The sequence below is a fragment of the Mobula hypostoma genome, chromosome 4 (assembly GCF_963921235.1).
Source record: "Mobula hypostoma chromosome 4, sMobHyp1.1, whole genome shotgun sequence".
NCBI lineage: Eukaryota > Metazoa > Chordata > Chondrichthyes > Myliobatiformes > Myliobatidae > Mobula > Mobula hypostoma.
In genome coordinates, this window is record NC_086100.1 from 121750717 (window position 1) to 121777101 (window position 26385).

General features: G+C 41.6%; 1 protein-coding gene across 6 annotated transcripts in view; it reads left to right on the forward strand.

The window, feature by feature from the left end:
• znf827 (zinc finger protein 827) overlaps positions 1-26385 on the forward strand; it is a 106362-nt gene that overhangs the window by 16993 nt on the left and 62984 nt on the right. For all 6 annotated transcript variants that reach the window (XR_010017726.1, XR_010017727.1, XM_063046441.1 and 3 more), the window contains exons 2-4: positions 9-1019; positions 1610-1782; positions 4539-5025. Coding sequence is in view for 4 of the 6 variants with exons in the window: in XM_063046441.1 (XP_062902511.1) it covers positions 9-1019; positions 1610-1782; positions 4539-5025 (1671 nt within the window). In the remaining 2 variants the exon portion in view is untranslated. The remainder of the gene's footprint in view (positions 1-8; positions 1020-1609; positions 1783-4538; positions 5026-26385) is intronic.

A 26385-nucleotide genomic window follows, 5' to 3' on the forward strand; every position in this document is an offset into this window, starting at 1 on the left:
TTTTCAAGATGGAAATGAAGAAGCAGGAGAAGAACTGGGTGAAGAAGAAGATTGGTTTGGAAATGCCTCTGAAACTCCTTCCGAAGTCTCCTATTTAGATGTACAAGAGGACCTTAATGTGTCACCTGGGAAAAAGCTGCAAGAACAAGAAACCTCTCCAGATAACTCCTCAGGATGCACAACTCCCATTAGGAACTCACTGGAATTGCTAATCTCCGAAAATGATCAGGTTGGAGACATCGTGGGTAAACAGGATGTATTGTCACCTGTCTCGTCACCATTGTTACATGAAATGGGCTCCCCTGTTTTGCCTAAACCAATAAGTAGCAATTTGAGACGACTGCTGGAGGCTGGACCAGTCAGTGGCAGCTCTGGTCTGGGAGCTAAGGAAAAAGAGGGTTCTGCAGATGGTCTTGTTTCGGCTTTGCCTCTGTCACCATCTTCCCCTCATGCACTACAGTTAAGTGTTCTTGCTAGGAAGTTAGCTGCTAAACAGGAGCAAAGTAATAATTTTAGTCCAAGTAACAGCTTTATGTGGGACCAAGATATTTGGCTGCAGAGTTCATCAGCTTGTAGTTTATCACCTGCTTCAGCCACACAGAAACTTAAAGCAGCAGCAAATGCAGTTCGCCTGGACAAAAGTCTTTCAAGGGTAGAGGAACCTATGAGGTTTAGTCCATACTCGTCAGCTTACAGCCCTATTCAAAAGCAGTCAGCTAGTTCAGCACTGGCTGCTCTCTCAAAGAAAGTTAGTGAAAGAAGTCAGTCTTCTGCTCAAGATCAGAAGCGTCCAGGAAGTTCTTTCCTTTCTCTGGCCTCAATGACTTCATCAGCTGCCCTCTTAAAAGAAGTTGCAGCTAGAGCTGCAGGTAATATGATGGTTGAGAGAAAAGATCAACTTATCCCAGGAGACACCTTAAAATCTATGGAAGTGAAGCAAGAAAAAGTGATTCCATCAGCTCCATTAGAATTGCTGTTGGCTGCCCCCAAACAGAAATCTCTGAAGCCTGCCAATCAAGGTAAAAGTTAAATTCTGGTGTTTTTATTTTGATGTCTATCCTTTTCGTGACTTTTTGTGTTTATCACATTTACTTGTCACTATGTTATTCTGAAGTACTTTTCAGATGTCTTGATGGGCTATGTTTATCCAATATCATATATTCAGATATTGAAGATGGGGAGGGAGTTGCATTCAAGTTATTCAGAGGTTCCCAAGAAGTGCTTTTTTAAAGGAAACCCTTTTGTTTTTAATGTGAGCTATATCTGTGTGTGTGAGCCTCCACGGTGAATGTTATATTTTGTGAATAAAGAACTGCAGCATAGTTAATTTTTCCCTTTATGAAGGCTGATACAAAATTCATTCTAGATTTTGTCAAATTTCAGCTGGCACTATTGGAAAAATCATAAATCTCTTATTTTTGGGGCCATCTCTGAAGGTTTGGATTGTTTTTTTCCCTAATATTCACTTAAGTTAATTCATTTCTTACATCTTACGTTGACATGAATTCTCTATACACTAGTCTAATTCCCCATTATCTTGAGCTGAGTCAGTATTAGAGAACACATATGCAGTTAGATGAATTACTTGAAGCTTTATTATATTTTACAGTTTCTGAGGAAGAGGGAGGAAAATCCTTCCAGTGTCCCATTTGTGGTTTGGTTATAAAACGCAAGAGCTACTGGAAACGGCACATGGTGATTCACACAGGGTTAAAGAGTCACCAATGTCCACTCTGTCCGTTCCGCTGTGCACGCAAGGACAATCTGAAATCACACATGAAGGTACCTGAAGTGATTTTTTTACATTTCTCTGTGCATTTTCGTTATGATTGTGGAGTAGTACAAGTATTTAAATAAAGGAAGAAATAACTGAAGTGACTGTTGACAATTACTTAATGAGATGTCTAAATAGAACCAATCTCATTGCTGGAAATTAATTTGTCCATTAAGTTCAGCTAAGAGGAGGTGACAGTTTTATTATAAATTATCATCCTAAAAACAAAAAATTTGTGATGGTTAGCAAACTATAGATGCTTAAAAAAATAGAAAATTACCTCTCCCATCCAAACATCTCCTGAAAGCAGTTTTATAGACACTAACAGGAATTCTGCAGATGCTGGAAATTCAAGCAACACACATCAAAGTTGCTGGTGAACGCAGCAGGCCAGGCAGCATCTGCAGGAAGAGGTGCAGTCGATGTTTCAGGCCGAGACCCTTGGTCAGGACTAACTGCAGATGCTGGAAATTCAAGCAACACACATCAAAGTTGCTGGTGAACGCAGCAGGCCAGGCAGCATCTGTAGGAAGAGGTGCAGTCAACGTTTCAGGCTGAGACCCTTCGTCAGGGTTAGTCCCGACGAAGGGTCTCGGCCTGAAACGTCGACTGCACCTCTTCTTATAGACACTAGTTATTTTGTATCCTGAGAAGTAACCGTTTTTCTAGTTAAAATCCCAAGTACAATTAATGTCAAAAAACTTTGCTTTGTCAGGGAATTCATGCAGTTGGTTTCTATGTTCACCTTTATATATAAGCATACTATCCCTATGCGACATCTCAGCAGGGGCTGATAAATGTAATGGCACGGTGTGTATTTAATTGGGTAATAAGTCTGGGCATGCAGCTGATGTTTGATGCTGGTAAATGCAATAAAAATAATTTTTTTTAGTCATCAATTCAGTTAAAATTTGATCTAAAAATCAAAACTGTCGTTTTGTAAGAAACAATTGTAAATTATGAGAATGAAAATATTCAAATCGTAATTTTTGCTTGGTTCTTACAGTTTTTTTGCAGCAATTATAATCCACTTAATGATGAGTTTCATGATTTTGCCAGAAAAGATATCAAAATGAAATGAACCTGGGAATAAATTGGTGGTTCAAATGTTTCAATTTAATTTTATGGAAATAGCTAGGTGGCCTTCTGTTACCAATGTGACGAAATTACTGTTATTATCTCTATGAAAGTCAGCTGCCCTTTAATTCACATGACCTAAAGTACTAAAGTCATGAAGTAATTTACTGTGCAGGATAACTTTTTAACATTTATAACATTGAAAGTTAGAAGAAGTCAGATCAACTAGCTGTGGGTACTTACTGAATGTTGCATTTACTCATGCAGCAGAATGTGGACATGCCTTTAATCACCCCAGTGTCTCCAAAATGCTTGTTTTTAAGAAATTACACTTGGCTTTCGGTAACCTTTTCAGGTTCATGCATGCATTTATCATTCTGTGCCATATGCATAATTAAAACCAAGAACGTTGCAAATACTCAGCAAGTTGGGTAACGTGTAGAAAGAGAAACAGTTAATGTTTCAGGTCTGAGAGATAAGTTATGAAGAGCGATCTCTGAAACATTAACTGTTCCCTGTCTATTGTCAGTAGTGAAGAAGTGTCTCGGCCCGAAACATCGAATATCTATTCATTTCCATAGATGCTGCCTAACCCTGTTGAGTTCTTCCAACATTTTATGTGTGTTGCTTTGGATTTCCAGCATCTGCAGACTTTCTCTTGTTTATGAACTATTTCTTGTTTCACAGACGCTGTTCCCAAGTTTTCAGCATCTGTAAATGTCCTGATTTTTCATATATTCTATGCATATCGAAACAGTGCTTGTTCCAGTAAGCTGTAGTTTTATTTTCTTCTAATTGTAGTGGCACAGCATAAGAGCTGCTGCCTCTTGGCTCCAGTGACCTTGATTCGATCCTGATTTCCTGTTCCACACTCTTCCCTATGATTGTGTAGGTTTTCCCTGGGTACTCTTGTTTCCTCCTACATTCCAAACGAAGGTTGTGAGGTGAATTGGCTCAAGTAAATTGCCTCTAGTGGGCAGGCAAGTGGTAGAATGTGGGAGATTGTTGCAGAGAGCATGGGAGAGTAGTGGAGAGTCAGACTAATTTGTGTGAATTCAGTGTATCTAAACGACTGCCTTCTATGTCTTATGGAAACAATAAGTAATCCAATAAATTTAGGGACAGGATTAGCATTTCTTACAGCATCATAATGTACTGCAAACTTTTGGATGTGATTTTAAAAATGTACATTCAGAGGAAAAAAATGATAAGAAAACTTTATTAAATTGTATTTCAGGTAAAATCTCCTCTTCTAAATCTTTATATAATAATCAAATGTTGGCATTCTCTTGTGTTCATTTGACCCAGCTCAACCCCTGCAGTGTGAAGCCTACATGCTCATTTGTTTTGTCTATAATAGACGTGTCCTTTTTGTTTAGTTGACATCACAAAGCCCCCTTGTTCTATTTGCATTTCAAATGGATTGTTCTGTTTTAGGAAGTGATGCTAGGTAATGTCACAGATAATCAATTTGTAGAGAAAGATGAGACATAAAATAGTTGTAAGCTTTTAATGCACTATGTTGATTGAGCCGGCTGATTTGATTTTTCTTTTGTCTTCAGATAGCTGTTTCTTTTGCTAAAACAGTGCTGTTTATTTAATTGGGGAGTGACAAGGGTAAAGGTCTGATTTAAAGCTTTTATTATGTTATCTTATTCTCTTTACAAACAACTTTGTCAATCATCAGGTTCATCAGCACCAGGACAGAGGAGAAACTTTCCACTGTGAGCTTTGCCCTTTCACCTCATCTCGCCATTTCAGTTTAAAACTCCACATGCGCTGTCATCAGCACTTTCCCAGAACAGAGGTGAAGGTCAAAGAAGAGATTACTGAATCTGAGGTCAAAAGGCTACCTTCTCATGAAACTGCTGATAAGGACGAGGGAACACAACTACTTGGAAATAAGTTAAAAATTCAGGACCATCTTTTGTGTGAAACCGCGGCAGATAATTGTAAGGAAACTGCTGTTCCACTGAAGTCAGTTAAAGAGGAACCCACTGACGAGAATGTCATCAGTATGTCACTACCAGATAGTCATCGGTTTGGCAAAAGACCAGAAGCAATCCAACAGGGTACTATAAATCCATCGGAGCCATCTGACTTGACAGCTACCCAGAAAGTGTTTCTCTTCAGCCAAGACATCTCTGCAACAGATTTTCTTATGAATTTATCAGGTATTTCACTTTTGTTTGTTTAAAATGTATCATTTTTTGCCTGTTACTTTAAACTGATGGTAACTTATATCTTAAAGACTTGCTGCATTTTTGTGATAACGTGAAAAGTTAGGATATGTCATTTATTCTTGAGTTTTGCAGCAATGGTTTTGTATATTTCTGTATGCTGTAATGTGAGGGTGAAATCTGAAACATGTTTTCACACAATGTAGTTAAACTGTGAATTATTGGCCACTGATAACTGCAGATGTTGAATCAATTGTATTTTTTTGTGTCTGAGATTAACGGCAACCTTTTATTATTTTAGTATATCAATGGGAACAATATAAATAAACAATGCTGATAGTCTACTATTTCTTTTAAAAAAGTATTGTTTTTTTCCCTTGTAATCAAAGAGTTGAGAAATATGTTTTGGTACTAATCTATAATACAAATATTGGGGGAAGTATTTTACATTAGTAAAATTTAAAATATTTCCCTTAATCAGATGGATCTCATCTAAAAGTGGCCTCATTCACTTGGCTCCTCCGTAAGTGAAATATTGTCAAATCGTCTGAGAAAGTTTATGGTTCTTTGAGGTATTGCAAAGATTTATCAGGAGTTATTCTAGACCTGATAATCTATAGTTCTGTTTTGCATTTGTGATTAGTCAGCACTGTAAAATGCTATATCTGTTGAGTGAGGCAGCTAGATAAGATTTGAACCTTTATTATGTTACAAAAATTGATGTATCCTGATTCCAAACTTTTAATGCATTGTCAAGTAATGTTCTGGAGTGTTCAGTATATTCTTTTGAGGTACTAATTCCAGAATAGAGGTTTGAATGAGTTATGCAATAGCTGACGATATAGATTTATTTTATGATGATAGGTTTGCTGTGAATGTTATAGCACCAAATTCAGGAAGAGTTATTGCCCTACAACCATCAGGCTCCAGAACCATGTCGATAATTTCACTGACTTCAACTGTGAACTGATTTTACAACCTACAGACTCACTTTCAAAGACTCTTTTACAATTCATGTTCTCAGTTTTTTTTGTATTTGCAGCTTTTCTTCTTTTGCACATTGGTTGTTGTAAATTCTATTCAATTTCTTTATTTTTCCTGTAAAAACCTGCAGGAAAATGAATCTGAAGGTAACATACATACTTTGGTAACATATGGTAGCACGTACATACTTTGATAATAAATTTACTTTGAATGTTGAATTTACTTTGAACTTTGATATAGATTGCTAAATATAGAACAGCAACAGAATACAGTAATAGAGCTATTAAGTGTATCATGGAACCAATCTTGAGGTTATAATTTTGGTCACTCAGTTTACAATAGTATCTGAAAAGGGCAACATAGTTAATAAGTTACTAGATTCATTTTGCTAATTGTGTACATGAATGTATTTACAGCTGCACTTTATGATGTATAACATAGACATTGGGGCAGTAATTACATCATTCTGGCTACATAGAAACATAGAAAATAGGTGCAGGAGTAGGCCATTCGGCCCTTCGAGCCTGCACCGCCATTTATTATGATCATGGCTGATCATCCAACTCAGAACCCAGCCTTCCCTCCATACCCCGTGACCCCTGTAGCCACAAGGGCCATATCTAACTTCCTTTTAAACATAGCTAATGAACTGGCCTCAACAGTTTGCTGTGGCAGAGAATTCCACAGATTCACCACTCTCTGTGTGAAGAAGTTTTTCCTAACGTCGGTCCTAAAAGGCTTCCCCTCTATCCTCAAACTGTGACCCCTCGTTCTAGACCTCCCCAACATCGGGAACAATCTTCCCGCATCTAGCCTGTCCAATCCCTTTAGGATCTTATACGTTTCAATCAGATCCCCCCTCAATCTTCTAAATTCCAACGAGTACAAGCCCAGTTCATCCAGTCTTTCTTCATATGAAAGACCTGCCATCCCAGGAATCAATCTGGTGAACCTTCTCTGTACTCCCTCTATGGCAAGGATGTCTTTCCTCAGATTAGGGGACCAAAACTGCACACAATACTCCAGGTGTGGTCTCACCAAGGCCTTGTACAACTGCAGTAGTACCTCCCTGCTCCTGTACTCGAATCCTCTCGCTATAAATGCCAGCATACCGTTCGCCTTTTTCACCGCCTGCTGTACCTGCATGCCCACTTTCAATGACTGGTGTATAATGACACCCAGGTCTCGTTGCACCTCCCCTTTTCCTAATCGGCCACCATTCAGATAATAATCTGTTTTCCTATTTTTGCCACCAAAGTGGATAACTTCACATTTATCCACATTAAATTGCATCTGCCATGAGTTTGCCCACTCACCCAACCTATCCAAGTCACCCTGCATCCTCTTAGCATCCTCCTCACTGCTAACACTGCCACCCAGCTTCGTGTCATCCGCAAACTTGGAGATGCTGCATTTAATTCCCTCATCCAAGTCATTAATATATATTGTAAACAACTGGGGTCCCAGCACTGAGCCTTGCGGTACCCCACTAGTCACCGCCTGCCATTCTGAAAAGGTCCCGTTTATTCCCACTCTTTGCTTCCTGTCTGCTAACCAATTCTCCACCCACACCAATACCTTACCCCCAATACCATGTGCTTTAAGTTTGCACACTAATCTCCTGTGTGGGACCTTGTCAAAAGCCTTTTGAAAATCCAAATATACCACATCCACTGGTTCTCCCCTATCCACTCTACTAGTTACATCCTCAAAAAATTCTATGAGATTCGTCAGACATGATTTTCCTTTCACAAATCCATGCTGACTTTGTCCGATCATTTCACCGCTTTCCAAATGTGCTGTTATCACATCCTTGATAACTGACTCCAGCAGTTTCCCCACCACCGACGTTAGGCTAACCGGCCTATAATTCCCCGGTTTCTCTCTCCCTCCTTTTTTAAAAAGTGGGGTTACATTAGCCACCCTCCAATCCTCAGGAACTAGTCCAGAATCTAACGAGTTTTGAAAAATTATCACTAATGCATCCACTATTTCTTGGGCCACTTCCTTAAGCACTCTGGGATGCAGACCATCTGGCCCTGGGGATTTATCTGCCTTCAATCCCTTCAATTTACCTAACACCACTTCCCTACTAACATGTATTTCGCTCAGTTCCTCCATCTCACTGGACCCTCTGTCCCTTACTATTTCTGGAAGATTATTTATGTCCTCCTTAGTGAAGACAGAACCAAAGTAATTATTCAATTGGTCTGCCATGTCCTTGCTCCCCATAATCAATTCACCTGTTTCTGTTTGCAGGGGACCTACATTTGTCTTTATCAGTCTTTTCCTTTTTACATATCTATAAAAGCTTTTACAGTCCGTTTTTATGTTCTCTGCCAGTTTTCTCTCATAATCTTTTTTCCCCTTCCTAATTAAGCCCTTTGTCCTCCTCTGCTGAACTCTGAATTTCTCCCAGTCCTCAGGTGAGCCACTTTCTCTGGCTAATTTGTATGCTACTTCTTTGGAATTGATACTATCCCTAATTTCTCTTGTCAGCCACGGGTGCACTACCTTCCTTGATTTATTCTTTTGCCAAACTGGGATGAACAATTGTTGTAGTTCATCCATGCAACCTTTAAATGCCTGCCATTGCATATCCACCGTCAATCCTTGAAGTGTCATTTGCCAGTCTATCTTAGCTAATTCATGTCTCATACCTTCAAAGTTACCCCTCTTTAAGTTCAGAACCTTTGTTTCTGAATTAACTACGTCACTCTCCATGTTAATGAAGAATTCCACCATATTATGGTCACTCTTACCCAAGGGGCCTCTCACGACAAGATCGCTAATTAACCCTTCCTCATTGCTCAAAACCCAGTCCAGAATAGCCTGCTCTCTAGTCGGTTCCTCGACATGTTGGTTCAAAAAACCATCCCGCATACATTCCAAGAAATCCTCTTCCTCAGCACCTTTACCAATTTGGTTCACCCAGTCTACATGTAGATTGAAGTCACCCATTATAACTGCTGTTCCTTTATTGCACACATTTCTAATTTCCTGTTTAATACCATCTCCGACCTCACTACTACTGTTAGGTGGCCTGTACACAACTCCCAGCAGCGTCTTCTGCCCCTTAGTGTTACGCAGCTCTACCCATATCGATTCCACATCTTCCCGGCTTATGTCCTTCCTTTCTATTGCGTTAATCTCTTTTTTAACCAGCAACGCCACCCCACCTCCCCTTCCTTCGTGTCTATCCCTCCTGAATATTGAATATCCCTGAACGTTGAGCTCCCATCCCTGGTCACCCTGGAGCCATGTCTCTGTGATCCCAACTATATCATAATCATTAATAACAATCTGCACTTTCAATTCATCCACCTTATTACGAATGCTCCTTGCATTGACACATAAAGCCTTCAGGCGCTCTTTTACAACTCTCTTAGCCCTTTTTAATGCTTGCCCTGGATTTGTCGGCCTGCCACTTTTACTTTTCCCCTTTGTACTTTTTGCTTCTACGCTCACTTTACACTCCTCTGTCTCTCTGCACTGGTTCCCATCCCTCTGTTGTGAACTAACCTCCTCACACCTAGCCGCTTTAATTTGATTCCCACCCCCCAACCATTCTAGTTTAAAGTCACCTCAGTAGCCCCCGCTAATCTCCCTGCCAGGATATTGGTCCCCCTAGGATTTAAGTGTAACCCGTCCTTTTTGTACAGGTCACACCTACGCCAAAAGAGGTCCCAATGATCCAAAAACTTGAATCCCTGCCCCCTGCTCCAATCCCTCAGCCACGCATTTATCCTCCACCTCATCGCATTCCTACTCTCACTGTCGCGTGGCACAGGCAGTAATCCCGAGATTACTACCTGTGCGGTCCTTTTTCTCAACTCCCTTCCTAGCTCCCTATATTCTTCTTTCAGGACCTCATCCCTTTTCCTACCTATGTCATTGGTACCTATATGTACCAGGACCTCTGGCTCTTCACCCTCCCACTTCAGGATATCTTGGACACGATCAGAAATATCCCGGACCCTGGCACCAGGGAGGCAAACTACCATCCGAGTCTCTGGACTGCGTCCACAGAATCGCCTATCTGACCCCCTTACTATCGAGTCCCCTATCACAACTGCCCTCCTCTTCCTTGCCCTACCCTTCTGAGCTACAGGGCCAGACTCTGTGCCGGAGGCAGGGCCACTGTCGCTTTCCCCGGGTAAGCTGTCCCCCCCAACAGTACTCAAACAGGAGTACCTGTTGTTAAGGGGCACAGCCGCCGGGGTACTCCTCATCACCTGCCTTTTCCCCTTCCCTCTCCTAACCGTGACCCACTTGTCTGCCTCCCGTGGCCCCGGCGTGACCACCTGCCTTCCACTCCTCTCTATCACCTCCTCGCTCTCCCTGACCAGACGAAGGTCATCGAGCTGCAGCTCCAGTTCCGTAACGCGGTCCCTTAGGAGCTGCATCTCGATGCACTTGGCGCAGATGTAGACGTCCGGGAGGCTTGGAGACTCCAGGGCCTCCCACATCCGACACCGAGAACAGCAAACTGCCCTCACAGTCATAATGCCCCTCTCCTCAAATAGCAAATACATGTTCCACAGTGTTATTGTGTGCTGAGTATAGTTTGTTTATACATATGTAAGACAACAGTTTGTAGTCAGAATAATTCTTCCACATCTTACAAAAGTAGAATCAGTTATTTCTCATTAGAATATATTTTTCCAATGTTAAACCTGCACTATATACATGGTATATGAAGTAGTATAATTGTTGATTCTATGTTTTGGAATGATCTGTCTTTTGTTTTCAGAATCAAATTCAGGTTTAATGTCACCAGCATGAGGCAGCAGTACATTGCAATACCTAATAAAGCTGTATAGATAATAACATAATTGCATATATATAAAAACTGAATGCAAGCAGGCTTTTTCCACTGAGGCTGGGGGAGGAAAAAAAAGAGTACATGGGTTAAGGGTGAAGGGGGAAAAGTTTAAAGGGAACATTAGAGGGGGCTTCTTCACACAGAGAGTGGTGGGAGTGTGGAATGAGCTGCCAGATGAAGTGGTAAATGCAGGCTCACTTTTAACATTTAAGAAAAACTTGGACAGGTACATGAATGGGAGGTGTATAGAGGGATATGGTCCAGTTGCAGGTCAGTGGGATGAGGCAGAAAATGGTTCGGCACAGCCAAGAAGGGCCAAAAGGCCTGTTTCTGTGCTGTGATGTTTCATAAAGCAAGCAGAAATAAGTAGTGCAAAAAAAAAGTAATGAGGTAGTGTTCATGGGTTCAATGTCCATTCAGAAATCTGGTGGCAGAGGGGAAGAAGCTATTCCTGAATCATTGACTGTGTGCCTTCAGGCTCCTGTACCTCTTCCCTGAAGGTAGCAATGAGAAAAGGGCATGTCCTGGGTGATGGGGGTCCTTAATGATGGGTGCTGCCTTTTTGAGGTATTGCTCCTTGAAGATGCCCCCGATGCTGGGGAGGCTAGTGCCCATGATGGAGCTGACTGAGTTTACAACTTTCTGCAACTTATTTAAATCACATGTAGTGTCCCCCTCACCCCCATACCGGACGATGATGCAACCCGTTAGAATGCTCTCCACGGTACATCTGTAGAAATTTGCCAGTCTTTGGTAACATACCAAATCTCCTCAAACTCCTAATGGAATATAGCTGCTATCATGCCTTCCTTGTAACTGTATCGATATGTTGGGCCCAGGATAGATTCTCAGAGATGCTGAAACCCTGAAACTTGAAATTGCTTACTCTTTCTACCTCTGATCTCTCTGAGGACTGGTGTGTGTTTTCTCATCTTACCCTTTCTAACGACCACAATCAATTCTTTTGTCTTACTGACATTGAGTGCAAGGTTATTGCTGCGACACCACTCAACCGGCTGATCTGTCGGGCTCCTGCACGCCTTCTCGTCACCATCTGAAATTCTGCCAACAATAATTGTGTTTTGTTAGCAAATTTATAGATGGCATTTGAAATGTGCCTAGCCACACAGTCATGGGTGTAGAGAGAGCAGAGCAGTGGACTAAGCACACAACCTTGAGATGCGTCAGTGTTGATTATCAGCAAGGTGGAGGTATTATTTCTCATCCACACAGACTATGGTCTTCTGGTAAGTAAGTCAAGTATCCAGTTGCAGAGGGAGGCACAGAGGCCCAGGTTTTGGAGATTTTTGATCAGACCTGTAGGAATTATTGTAACTGTTGAGCTGCAGTCGATAAACAGCAGCCTGACATAGGTATTAGTATTGTCCAGGTGATCCACGGCCACATGAAGAGCCAATGAAATCACATCCAGTGTAGACCTATTGTAGCGATAAGCAAATGGCAGTTTCTTGCTGTGACGGGTTGATTCTAGCCATGGCCAACCTCTCAAAGCACTTCATCACCATAGATGTGAGTTCTACTGGACAATAGGCGATAATGGTAATTGTTACATCTACATCAGTTGAAATTAAAGTGGGTTGAAAGCTAACTACAGGCACGTTCACATGAGCTAGTTCTGATTTAAAAAAAAATATTATGCTTGAAGCTTGGAATAGTGGTTACCAATTTCAGTATTCTTTGAGCTATAGATTTCCTATAATTTTACTGCAGTTTACAAGATTACATTGGTGTTCAAGTGGTAGTTAAATCTTTTAAAATCCATCTCCTACTGTGCTGAAATTCAATTAGTTTCCGAGGAGTTAAGAGTTATGGTTGAGAAGAGGGAGAAGGGAAAGATTGATGTGAGATTTAATTTGTCATCTTGAATTCAAAAATACATTTTGAATATATCTGAACTAAGATAAAGTACTGTGCAAAAGTGTATATATAGCTAGGATGTCTAAAACTTTTACACAGCGTTTTTGTAATTTTATGTATTGCACTGAACTGCTGCCTTGGTGCAAGAGTAACACAGAATATAGTGCTTGGTGACAAATTTTATTTCTTGTTGGCTCTGAAATTGAATCAGACAGGCAGTTGATTTTACCTTGGAAAGGGAGACATCCAAAGGTTTTGTCTTGCAGAAGCTTTGCTGGGTATTGGATTATAGATAATGTAATGAATATGAAGAACTATAGTCTGGTAAGGAAAGGCAGTAATTTCCTAGTTGCCATCTAGGTTGGTTAGTGATTTATATAAAAAAAAAAGAAAATCAAACAGAGTAGTAAACTGTTGAACCCTGTTTTGTCATTCCGTGAGATTATGACTGTTCTCAAATTCATCTAGTTGCTTTGGAAACACATTTATTTGATTTTAGAAAGCCAAGGATATCAACCTCATAATTTCAAAATAACACATGAGCTATCACATACTGTTTTCTGTAGTAGAGAAGTTCACTTTAGCAGCAACCTTTGAAGTATTTCCTAACCTTTCTCCTGAAATACTGGGCTCTGACTTTTAATTCTTTCTCTCTTTGTTTAATATTCCATGTTTGTAAAGTTTCTGTAGCTCTTCAAAATCTTAGGGATCTTAGTCAAATTTTCCTTTGTAAATTAATAACACCTTATCTCTGAATCAAAAAAATTACAGATTCTAATTCAACTCCTAAAAGAAAACCTCAGTTCCACTAGCCATTACCTGTTGTACTAATTCCACTTCTCAGCACTATGTCATGTGTTTCAAGTACTCATCTAAATACTACTTAAATACTGTGATTGTAACTACCTGCATCATATCCACAGGCAATGCATTCCAGGTTTCAACCAGCCATTCTCTGATTGAAAACAATTCTTCCTTAAATTCCCCTGATTTGTTACCCCTTATCCAAAACCTTGTGTATTCTGGTTTCAAACGTCTGCTGTGTGGTAAGTTTCTTACTATCTGCCTTATCTATGTCCTTAATAATTTTGTACACCAGCTAGGTCCCTCTTCAGCCTTCCAAAGCAAGGCTCAGCCTATCTAGTCTTTCTTTGTAGGAGAATGCTCCGATTGTAAATCAGGGTTTTAAACTGAACAAGAGGGTATGAAAAAGCAGTGGCAGTGAGTCGTGAGGGGGAAACTGACAAAGTTTGACAAACCGTGGCAGAAAATGTGAAAACTGCAACAAATTCAAAGTTAGTAAAAAAAAAACTGTTTCTAAAAAAAACCCTCAAAACTTAGCAGCATGTATTTAGACCGTAAGACCATAAGACAAAGGAGCAGAAGTAGGGCATTCGGCCCATCGAGTCTGCTCCGCCATTTTATCATGAGCTGATCCATTTTATCCTATTTAGTCCCACTGCCCCGCCTTCTCACCATAACCTTTGATGCCCTGGCTACTCATATACCTATCAATCTCTGCCTTAAATATACCCAATGACTTGGCCTCCACTGCTGCCCGTGGCAACAAATTCCATAGATTCACCACCCTCTGACTAAAAAAATTTCTTCACATTTCTGTTCTGAAAAGGCGCCCTTCAATCCTGAAGTCATGCCCTCTCGTACTAGACTCCCCCATCATGGGAAACAACTTTGCCACATCCACTCTGTCCATGCCTTTTAACATTCAAAATGTTTCTATGAGGTCTCCCCTCATTCTTTTAAACTCCAAGGAATACAGTCCAAGAGCGTGTAACATTGAATGCGTGTAACATTTTCAATAAGATAGATAAATTGATAGGCACATATGAACATGATGTAATAGATGTTACAGAGATTTGGTTGCAAGGTAACCAGGGCTGGGTGATCAGTGAAAGAGCAGGCCAAAGGGGAAAGGAGACCGAGGGGTGGCATTGTTACTGAGCAAAGTTTTCAGAGCAGTTTGACTAGTGTATAGAGGCACTTGATAGTAATGGGGGATCAGTGTGGCTTGGAAGCAAAATTAGCAGAGGTGACAGTGGGCTATTGCACCCCCAAAATGTAATCTTTCTATAGAATGAAGCATAAATGGAGTGTGATTGAAAGGAATTGCAATTGTTTTGGACAAATTTAAACTATAGATTGATTGGAAGAATCAAATCAGCAAGAATATTGTAGAAGAATTCGTAGAGTGCATCAGGGTTTGCTTCTTTGTACAGTCTGTTACGGAATCTACTAAAGAACAAATGATTTTACATTTGGTCAAAATAAAGGATTTTGTGATTAAAGATTTGCTAGGTGGCACCAGCATAATAGTGTAAAGGGCTATCAAAGGATACAGAATATATATCAGTTATAGATATGGCCAGAGAAATACTAGATGGAGTTAAATCAAAGCAAGATTGAGGTATTTCACATTTGGAGGTCAGATGTAAAGGGAACACGTGCAATTAATGGTAGGGCCCTTGATAGCAATGAAGCACAGGGGGATCTTGGGGTTTATATCCATAGCTCCCTGACAGTGGCCATGTACATAGAGAGGATGTTAAAGGAGCCTTATGGTATGCTTGCCTTCATTTCTACTATATAAAACTTAGGTTAGGTTGCACAAGAAGTATTAGATTTTGAGGACACTCAGTCTTCGTTTATTGTCATTTAGAAATGCATGCATTAAAAAATGATACAATGTTCTTCCAGTATGATATCATAGAAACACGAGACAGACGAAGACTAAAACTGACAAAAAAAAACACGTAATTATAACATATAGTTACAACAGTGCAAAGCAATACAGTAATTTGATAAGAGCAGACCATGGGCACGGTAAAAAAAAAAGGTCTCAAAGTCCCGATAGCCCATCATTCTCACGTGGACGGTAGAAGGGAGAAACTCTCCTTGCCATGAGCTTCCAGCGCCACAAACTTACCGATGCAGCATCCTGGAAGCACCCGACCACAGTCTGACTCTGAGTCTGTCCGAAAACTTCGAGCCTCCGACCAGCCCTCCGACACCGAGCACCATCTCTGCTGAGCACTTCAACCCCGCCCCGGCCACCAAGCAACAGGCAAAGCTGAGTATTGGGTGCAATTCTGGTTGCCCCATTACGAGAAGGATGTAGAGGCTGTGGAAAGGATGCAGAAGTTGTTTACCAGCATTCTACCTTGTTTGGAGGGTAGGTGCTGTGAGAAGTTGAACAAACTTGGGGTGTTTCCTCTAGAGTGGCAGAGCTGAGTGGAGAACTGATAGAAGTTTATAAACTTCTGGGAGGTGTAGATAGGATAAACAGACTCTTTTCCTCAGGGTAGAAGTGACAAGTACTGGAGGGCATGTATTTAAGGTGAGAAGGAGAAAGTTTAAGGGAAAGGTGCAGGACACTTTTCTTACACAGATTAGTAGGCGCCTGGAACAGGCTGCCAGGAGCAGGGGTAGAAGCAGCTACGATAGTGGTATTTAAGAGACTACTAGATAGGCACATGAATAAGCAAGGAATGGAGGGGTAAGGATCAAGTATAGGCAGAAAGGATTTGGAGCTGGAGTTCCCAACCTGGGGTCCACTGCCCTCTACGTAATAGGAATAAATAATGGGAACTCCTTATTTAGAGTAATTCAACATAGACTTCATGGGCTGAAGGGCTTGTTCTATATGATAGAATTCCAGATGCACTCAGAGGATGGACACCATAGAACCATTGTTTTCAGCTTGAATAAGGGCGGTTATAATGAGATGGAGGTGTCTAAGCTCAGAGATGGGTCAGTAGATGAACAATGGCACATACTCAAACAGTGTTCACAGTTTCCAATAGGAGTTAATTCCAATTAAAAAGACAGATTTGGTGAGAAAGGGGCATGATCTGTGGTTAACAATCAAGGTCGTGGGTGATAATGTAATAAAATGAAAGGTATGAAGTAACGAGGGCTGATCATAGGCCAGGCAACTTGGAAGTTTTTAGGAACTAGAGAAGAAAATGATTTTAAAAAGAAACTTCTGTGTAATATCAAAACGAATGGCGTGTTCTGTGAATAAATGTTCTAAGTGAAATGTTGGTCCACTTGAGAATGAGGAGAGTGCATTAGTAACAGGGAAGAAAGAAATGGTAGATATATTAAATCAATTTTTGCATCTGCCTCATCATGGAGAACATTCCAAATACCTCTAAGAAAGCACAGACACGAGATTCTGCAGATGCTGGAAATCTTGAACAACACACACGAAATGCTGGAGGTACCTGCTGGGTTCTTTAAGTATTTTGTGTATGTTGCTCTCTCAGAAAACAGGTGGGCTAATTTTAAATAACATGGAGGATCTTGTGATTAGGATTTGTAGAAGGTAAGCTAACAAGGCTACAGTGGATAAATTGTTGAGACCCAATAGCCTTCCCCAAATAATTTAAAATAAGTAGTGGACCCAACAGATGAAATTTTTCAAAACTTTCTAAGTTTCAGGAGTGTTCCAGAAGACTGGAAAATAGACAATGTGATGTCTTATTGAAAAGGAACAATTCGGAATGTTCAGTTCGGATAACATCTAGTGTTGGCAAAATGCTCATCAGTAATCACTGGAGGAATTAAGCAATTGTTTAGGTATGCTGAATATAGTCAACACAAAAGGTGAATAGTATTTGACAAATTTGCACAATTATTTTGAGGATGTAAGAGGAATTGATAGAGGGGAACCTATGCGTGTAATGTATTTAGAATTCCAAAAGCCATTTAATTAAATGCCACACAAGAGTTTACATAAATTAAGAGCCCAAGATATTTAAAGAATAGCATTAACATGGATTGAAAACTGACTTGCATAGAAAAGAGATTTGGAATAAGTGGGTCTTTTTCAATCTGGAAGAATATAACTAGTGGAGTACTTCAGCAATCGGTTCTTGGCTCTGTTGTTCATTATCTACATTAATGATCTGGAGGAGGGAATGAAATGTAATGTTTCCAGGTTTGCTGATGATACAGAAATGGATGGAAGGAGGTACTGTGCTGAGGGCATTGTGATGTTTGTAACAATGTACAGAGTGACTGAGTGAATGCCTGGCTAATAAAGTTTAAGGTGGGGAAATCTGAATTCTTGCATGCCAAGAAGAATCAAAAGGTAATTATCTAAATAGAGACTGTAAATGAATATTCAGGGAATCTACTAAATGATCTCGTACATGAATTTACCAAATGTTAGCAGGTTGGTCTAGTAAATAGTTAAGAAGGCAAAACAGCATTTATGCCTTGATTGCTAAGGGGCTGTAGTTGAGGAATGGTGAGTTTTTGTTATAGTTGTACAGCGTGTGGTGGATCCCACATCTAGAATACTATACACAGTTTGACCTCTTACTTTAATAAGGATATAGTAGCATTAGAGGTGGTCCAAAGGAGATTCTAGTCTGAGGAATTATCTTTGTGAAAGTTGTCCTGATGCGAGAGGCTAGACACTTTGGGTTTGTATTCATTAGAGTTCACAAGAATAAAAAATGAGCTTATAAGATGTAACATCCTAAGAGGTATTTACTGAGATGTTTTCATGAATGGGAGAGTCACAAACAAAGGGTCGCAGTTTCAAAATAAGGTGAAGTAAAAGGATATCTGAAATACTCTGTCCCAGAGGGTGGTGGAGGCCAGATCATTTAAGGTGGAGTTGGATAAATATATGAAAGATTGAGGAATTTTGGGTAATGGAAATTGGTGCAGGATTGAAGCTAGCTTAGATCAGCCATTGTATTGAATGGCAGGTTACAATGGCATGGTGGTTTAAGCCTCCTATTTTATTGTGTTCTAATTGGACAATTACTAGGATCTCTTTCTAAAAATTAGTTGTGATTTTAGGAGTGAAGTTAGGGAGTACTTCATGCATATAGCATTAGAAGTTTTAATTAATGCTGGATTGATTATTAAATTCCAGTCCAGTTTTGATAATACCTTTCATTAACCAGAAATCAACAGACAACGAGGTAAAAGTAGATATATTGGTTTGGGTCAGACGTCAGATATGAAAGAAGAACTTGAGAGTTACAGGATTAGACCATGATTAGACCATTCTTCACGATTTGTGTTGATTTGCTACCTCAGTGCAATTTCTTATCTAATCAACATATCTTAGGTACTTAGTGATTGCGCATCTTCAGGTCTCGAGAGTAGAGAATTCCAAAGTTCACAACAAGAAGTCAATTCCAATGTTGTTCTTGTAGTCTGACATTATTATTCTTGAGTTCTTGACTGTCAGAAAATGTCTACAATGAAAGCAGTTTGATCTGAGCAATGTCTTTTTTCATATTCCCAATATCTGCATATTTTGATTTTGAGGAATTTACTCCCCTTTGTCTGTATAATTAAAATGTTTCTGCGAATTATGAGGATTTGCCGTGATTTCTGATATGCACGCTGATGGACAAATCTGTAAGCCAACTGTGGGATCTGGTGATTTTTCTGATCCCCAGGTTCTTTTAGGAGTCCAAGAATGAATGAAAACTTGTTGCTTCGTGATTGTTTATTTTAAAGTTTAAACAAAGGAACAGATACGGAGCATATGAACTGAGACGAAGGCATAAGACAAGATCAAAGATGGCGATTTTTGCAGAGCCTGATACTTACATACACAGATAAGACAAATTCCTGAGATAGGGAAGGACCAGTTAAAAGCTACACAGTCACAATGTGTGTCATGTGCTAACACTTAAGGCTGATTTATGCTTGTGCATACTAGCTTATGCCGCAGTCTATGCAAGTGGGTTACACCGCTGTGAGCATTTATACTTGTGCGTTGGTGTGTCTGCGTCGGTCTGCAATTCACCGCCAAAACGCTAGTTGGTGGTGGGGTTTCTATGCCACTGTGTTGAGTTACTTCGTGTTTCAACACGAGAAAACTCAAACTTCAAACAATGGCGACTGAAACTGAAGGAGGGTGAATTTTCTGTGCTTGTCCGGCCAGTGAGAGACATGGATGAGGAAATGCATTTGAAATATTTTCGGATGACGTCAGCTAGAGTTGATGATTTGGTTTATCGTCTTCAACCATTTATTTCGCATCCGTGTTCGCAGAGTACTTTATACTTTATTGTCGCCAAACAATTGGTACTAGAACGTACAGTCGTCACAGCGATATTTGATTCTGTGCTTCACACTCCCTGGATTACAAATATTTAAATATTAAAAATAGTTAAAATTAGTAAATATTAAAAATTTAAATTATAAATCATAAATAGAAAAATGGGAAGTAAGGTACTGCAAAAAAAACCGAGAGGCAAGTCCGGATATTTGGAGGGTACGGCTCAGATCCGGGTCAGGGTCCGTTCAGCAGTCTTACCACAGTTGGAAAGAAGCTGTTCCCAAATCTGGCCGTACGAGTCTTCAAGCTCCTGAACCTTCTCCCGGAAGGAAGAGGGACGAAAAGTGTGTTGGCTGGGTGGGTCGTGTCCTTGATTATCCTGGCAGCTCTGCTACGACAGCATGCAGTGTAAAGTAAGTCCACGGACGGAAGATTGGTTTGTGTGATGTGCTGCGCCGTGTTCACGATCTTCTGCAGCTTCTTTCGGTCTTGGACAGGACAACTTCCATACCAGGTTGTGATGCACCCTAGAAGAATGCTTTCTACGGTGCATCTATAAAAATTAGTGAGGGTTTTAGGGGACAGGCCAAATTTCTTTAGCTTTCTCAGGAAGTAAAGGCGCTGGTGGGCCTTCTTGGCAGTGAACTTTGCTTGGTTGGACCAAGTCAGGTCATTTGTGATATTGACCCCGAGGAACTTAAAGCTTTTAACCTGCTCCACTTGCGCACCACTGATGTAAATTGGGTCATGCGGTCCGCTACTCCTTCTGAAGTCAACAGCCAATTCCTTCATCTTGCTGACGTTGAGGGATAGGTTATTGTCTTTGCACCATGCCACCAGGTTCTTAATTTCCTCCCTGTACTCAAACTCATCATTACCTGAGATACGGCCTACAATTGTTGTGTCATCAGCAAACTTATATATTGAGTTTGATGGAAACTTGGCAACACAATCATGGGTGTACAGTGAGTACAGCAGGGGGCTGAGTACACAGCCTTATGGGGCACCGGTGCTCAGAGTGATTGTAGAGGAGAGCTCGTCCCCTATTTTTACAGCCTGGGTCCTGTCTGTGAGGAAACTGAAGATCCAGCTGCAGATCTGAGTGCTAAGGCCCAGGTTCCGGAGCTTAGGAATCAGTTTATTTGGAATGATGGTATTAAAGGCAGAGCTGTAGTCAATGAAAAGGAGCCTTATGTATGCGTCTTTATTCTCCAGGTGTTCTAAGGAGGAATGTAGGGCCAGAGAGATGGCATCTGCCATTAACCTGTTGCTCCGGTAGGCGAATTGCAAAGCGTCGAGGTTGACTGGTAGGCTGTGGTTGATATGTGCCATAACCAATCTCTCGAAGCACTTCATAGCAATTGATGTCAGAGCCACAGTATACTCAGAGACTGGCAATCACCATCGAGTTTTAGCTTCAGGTGGAAGTCAACAGGCTGTAGCAGTTAGCTACAAACTAGCGTCAAGCACAGGGTCCTCCATAATTTCGGAAGTCTATAAAGCATTATGGAAAGCATTGCAGCCAGAGTTCCTTCCCTGCCCTTCAGTTGCCCAATGGGAAACTATTGCAGTGTAGGAGGAAATGCAATGCTACCAAGCGGACCAATCACAGTTGTTGTGGTCTGTGTTGTTGCGACGCGTAGTTACATTTTGGGAGAGGTGCGCGTTAGGCTACGGTGTAGGGTTCAGCATAGATATTGCGTAGGGTTTGCAGCTACGGCGTACATTTAATGCACAAGTATAAATCAGCCTTTAGCCAATGAAAAAATGAAAAGGTGACAAACTGTTATGTAACTACTATACTGCTGTACCACCAGTAGATGGGGACAAACACCACATTGTGAAAAATATGAGTTTGTGGTTGCGCTGATACGCAACGAGTGAAAGCAACACACTGAGTCAAGCAGGGTCTTGTTGAACTGTTTACTGTTTCAATCCGCGCGCACTTAAGTGCCCGCTCCTAGCATCCTCCGCTCCTGGAAGTGACATTGGCTTCCAGGCCGAGGTCTGCCCTGCACTCAGAGCCCTCTTGGTTGCTGCTGGCTGCAGACTCGCCCGTGACTGCTCGAGCCAGTTCGCTTGCCGCATGGGCGAGCTGCCACATGACACCCCCCCCCCAGTATTTTAGGTGACTAGGTGCGCCGCGCTGCAGTGCCTTAGGGACCGTGTTAGGGAACTGGAGCTGCAGCTTGATGACCTTCGTCTGGTCAGGGAGAGTGAGGAGTTGATAGAGAGGAGTTCCAGGCAGGTGGTCACACCGGGGCCATGGGAGGCAGACAAGTGGGTCACAGTTAGGAGGGGGAAGGGGAAGTGTCAGGTACTAGAGAGTACCCCAGTGGCTGTGCCCCTTGACAGTAGGTACTCCTGTTTGAGTACTGTTGAGGGGGGGGGGGCGGGGGATGGGACAACTCACCTGGGGGAAGCAACAGTGGCCGTGCCTCTGGCACAGAGTCCGGTCCTGTGGCTCAGAAGGGTAGGGAAAGGAAGAGGAGGGCAGTAGTGATAGGGGACTCAATAGTTAGGGGGTCAGATAGGCGATTCTGTGGATGCAGCCAGGAGACCTGGATGGTAGTTTGCCCCCCTGGTGCCAGGGTCCGAGATGTTTCTGATCACGTCCAAAATATCCTGAAGTGGGAGGGTGAGGAGCCAGAGGTCATTGTACATATAGGTGCCAATGACATAGGGAGGAAAAAGGAAGAGGTCCTGAAAGGAGAATACAGGGAGTTAGGAAGGGAGTTGAGAAGAAGGACCGCAAAGGTAGTAATCTCAGGATTACTGCCTGTGCCACGCGACAGTGAGAGTAAGAATGGAATGAGGTGGAGGATAAATGTGTAGCTGAGGGATTGGAGCAGCAGGCAGGGATTCAAATTTCTGGATCATTGGGACCTCTTTTGGTGCAGGTGTGACCTGTACAAAAAGGACGGGTTGTACTTGAATCCTAGGGGAATCAATATCCTGGTAGGGAGATTTGCGAAGGCTACTGGGGAGACTTTAAACTAGAATCGTTGCGGGGTGGGAATCAAATTGAAGAGACTAGGAGAGAGGTGGTTAGTTCACAAATAGAGAAAGCTAGTAGACAGTGTGTGGGGGAGGATAGGCAGGGGACAGAGATCAGGAGCACTCAGACCAAAGATGTAGGGGAGAAGGAAGAAAAAGATAACAAAGTTGTTTGTAGCATCAGGGATAAACAGAGAGTAAGAGGTGGAGAGTTTCTTAAATGCATCTATTTTAATGCTAGGAACATTGTAAGAAAGGTGGATGAACTTAGAGCATGGATTGATACCTGGAAATATGATGTTGTAGCTATTAGTGAAACATGGTTGCAGGAGGGGTGTGATTGGCAACTAAATATTCCTGGATTTCATTGCTTCAGGTGTGATAGAATCGGAGGGGCAAGAGGGGGAGGTGTTGCTTGCTTGCCAGAGAAAATATTAGAGCGGTGCTTTGACAGGATAGATTAGAGGACTCGCCTAGGGAGGCTATTTGGGTGGAAATGAGGAATGGGAAAGGTGTAATAACACTTATAGGGGTGTATTATAGACCACCTAATGAGAGCGAGAATTGGAGGAGCAAATTTGTAAGGAGATAGCAGATACATGTAGTAAGCACAAGTTGTGATTGTGGGAGATTTTAATTTTCCACACATAGACTGGGAAACCCATTCTGTAAAAGGGCTGGATGGTTTGGAGTTTGCAAAATATGTGCAAGATAGTTTTTTGCAGCAATACATAGAGGTACCAACTAGAGAAGGGGCAGCGTTGGATCTCCTGTTAGAGAATGAGATAGGTCAGGTGACGGAGGTGTGTTGGGGAGCACTTCGGGTCCAGTGATCACAATGCCATTAGTTTCAATATAATTATGCAGAAGGATAGGACTGGACCCAGGGTTGAGATTTTTGATTGGAGAAAGACTAACTTTGAGGAGATGCGAAAGGATTTAGAAGGAGTGGATTGGGACAATTTGTTTTATGGAAAGATGTAATAGAGAAATGGAGGTCATTTAAAGGTGAAATTTTGAGGGTACAGAATCTTTATGTTCCTGTTAGGTTGAAAGGAAAGGTTAAAAGTTTGAGAGAGCCATGGTTTTCAAGGGATATTGGAAACTTGGTTCAGAAAAAGAGAGATATCTACAATAAATATAGGCAGCATGGAGTAAATGAGGTGCTCGAGGAATATAAAGAATGTAAAAAGAATCTTAAGAAAGAAATTAGAAAAGTTAAAAGAAGATATGAGGTTGCTCTGGCAAGTAAGGTGAAAATAAATCCAAAGCGTTTCTACAGTTATATTAATAGCAAAGGGATAGTGAGGGATAAAATTGGTCCCTTAGGGAATCAGAGTGGACAGCTATGTGTGGAGCCAAAAGAGATGGGGGAGATTTTGAACAATTTCTTCTCTTCAGTATTCACTAAGGAGAAGGATATTGAATTGTGTAAGGTAAGGGAAACAAATAGGGTAGTTATGGAAAGTATGACGATTAAAGAAGAGGAAGTACTGGTGCTTTTAAGGAATATAAAAGTGGGTAAGTCTCCGGGTCCTGACAGGATATTCACTAGGACCTTAAGGGAAGTTAGTGTGGAAATAGCAGGGGCTCTGACAGAAATAATTCAAATGTCATTAGAAACGGGGATGGCATATTGTTCCATTGTTTAAAAAGGGTTCTAAGAGTAAACCTAGCAATTAGCGGGCTGTGAGTTTGACGTCAGTGGTGGGTAAATTGATGGAAAGTATTCTTAGAGATGGTATATATAATTATCTGGATAGACAGGGTCTGATTAGGAACAGTCAACATGGATTTGTACCTGGAAGGTCATGTTTGACAAATCTTACTGAATTTTTTGAAGAGGTTACTAGGAAAGTTGACTGGGGTAAAGTGGTAGATGTTGTCTATATGGACTTCAGTAAGACCTTTCACAAGGTTCCACACAGAAGGTTAGTTAGGAAGCTTCAATCGTTAGGTATTAATATTGAAGTAGTAAAATGGATTCAGCAGTGGCTGGATGGGAGACGCCAGAGAGTAGTGGTGGATAACTGTTTGTCAGATTGGAGGCCGGTGTCTAGTGGTGTGCCTCAGGGATCTGTATTGGGTCCAATGTTGTTTGTCATATATATTAATGATCTGGATGATGGAGTGGTAAATTGGATTAGTAAGTATGCAGATGATACTAAGATAGGTGGAGTTGTGGATAATGAAGTAAGTTTTCAAAGCTTGCAGAGAGAGTTAGGCCAGTTAGAAGAGTGGGCTGAAAGATGGCAGATGGAGTTTAATGCTGATAAATGTGAGGTGCTACATTTTCGTAGGACTAATCAAAATAGGACATACATGGTAAATAGTAGGGCATTGAAGAATGCAGTAGAACAGAGGGATCTGGGAATAATGATGCATAGTTCCCTGAAGGTGGAATCTCATGTGGATAGGGTGGTGAAGAAAGCTTTTGGTATGCTGGCCTTTATAAATCGGAGCATTGAGTATAGGAGTTGGGATGTAATGTTGAAATTGTACAAGGCATTGGTGAGGCCAAATTTGGAGTATTGTGTACAGTTCTGGTCACCAAATTATAGGAAGGATGTCAACAAAATAGAGAGTACAGAGAAGATTTACTAGAACGTTACCTGGGTTTCAGCACCTTAGTTACAGGGAAAGGTTGAACAAGTTGGGTCTTTATTCTTTGGAATGTAGAAGGTTGAGGGGGGACTTGATAGAGGTATTTAAAATTATGAGGGGGATAGATAGAGTTGACGTGGATTGGCTTTTTCCATTGAGAGTGGGGGAGATTCAAATAAGAGGACATGAGTTGAGAGTTAAAGGACAAAAGTTTAGGGGTAACATGAGGGGGAACTTCTTTACTCAGAGAGTGGTAGCTGTGTGGAATGAGCTTCCAGCAGAAGTGGTTGAGGCAGGTTCGATGTTGTCATTTAAAGTTAAATTGGATAGCTATATGGATAAGAAAGGAATGGAGGGTTATGGGCTGAGCACAGGTCGGTGGGACTAGGTGAGATGAGTTCAGCACGGACTAGAAGGGCCGAGATGGCCTGTTTCCATGCTGTAATTGTTATATGGTTATATGGCTGGCCTCATCGTCGTGGGGGTGGCACTGCAACTGGGCGTTCAAGGTCTAGATGTACCGGTTTGAGACGGTCAATGGTAAAAGTCTCTTCACGACCGCCGATGTCGAGAACGCAGGTCGTCCCATTATGGCACAGCACCTTGTTGGGTCCCTCGTATGGTCGCTGCAGGGGTGGTCTGTGCGCGCCTCGGCAAATGAAAACATACTTGCTCTGTTGTAGGTCCTTGGACATGGAAGAGGGTGTTGTTCTGTGATGGAATGTCGGGACTGGTGCAAGTGTTCCAAGCCGTTCCCGGAGTTTAGTTAGGACCCCAGCAGGTGTGTCTTCCTGGCCACGGGGTGCTGGCACAAACTCACTAGGATTTGTGAGCAGGGCACCGTAAACAAGTTGGGCGGATGAAGCAGCCAGGTTCTCCTTGGGTGCCGTGTGGATGCCAAGCAGCACCCAGGGGAGTTCGTCAACCCAGTCTGGCCCTCGGAGGCGTGCCATCAGGGCTGACTTCAAGTGCCTGTGGAAACGTTCCACCAGGCCATTGGATTACGGGTGGA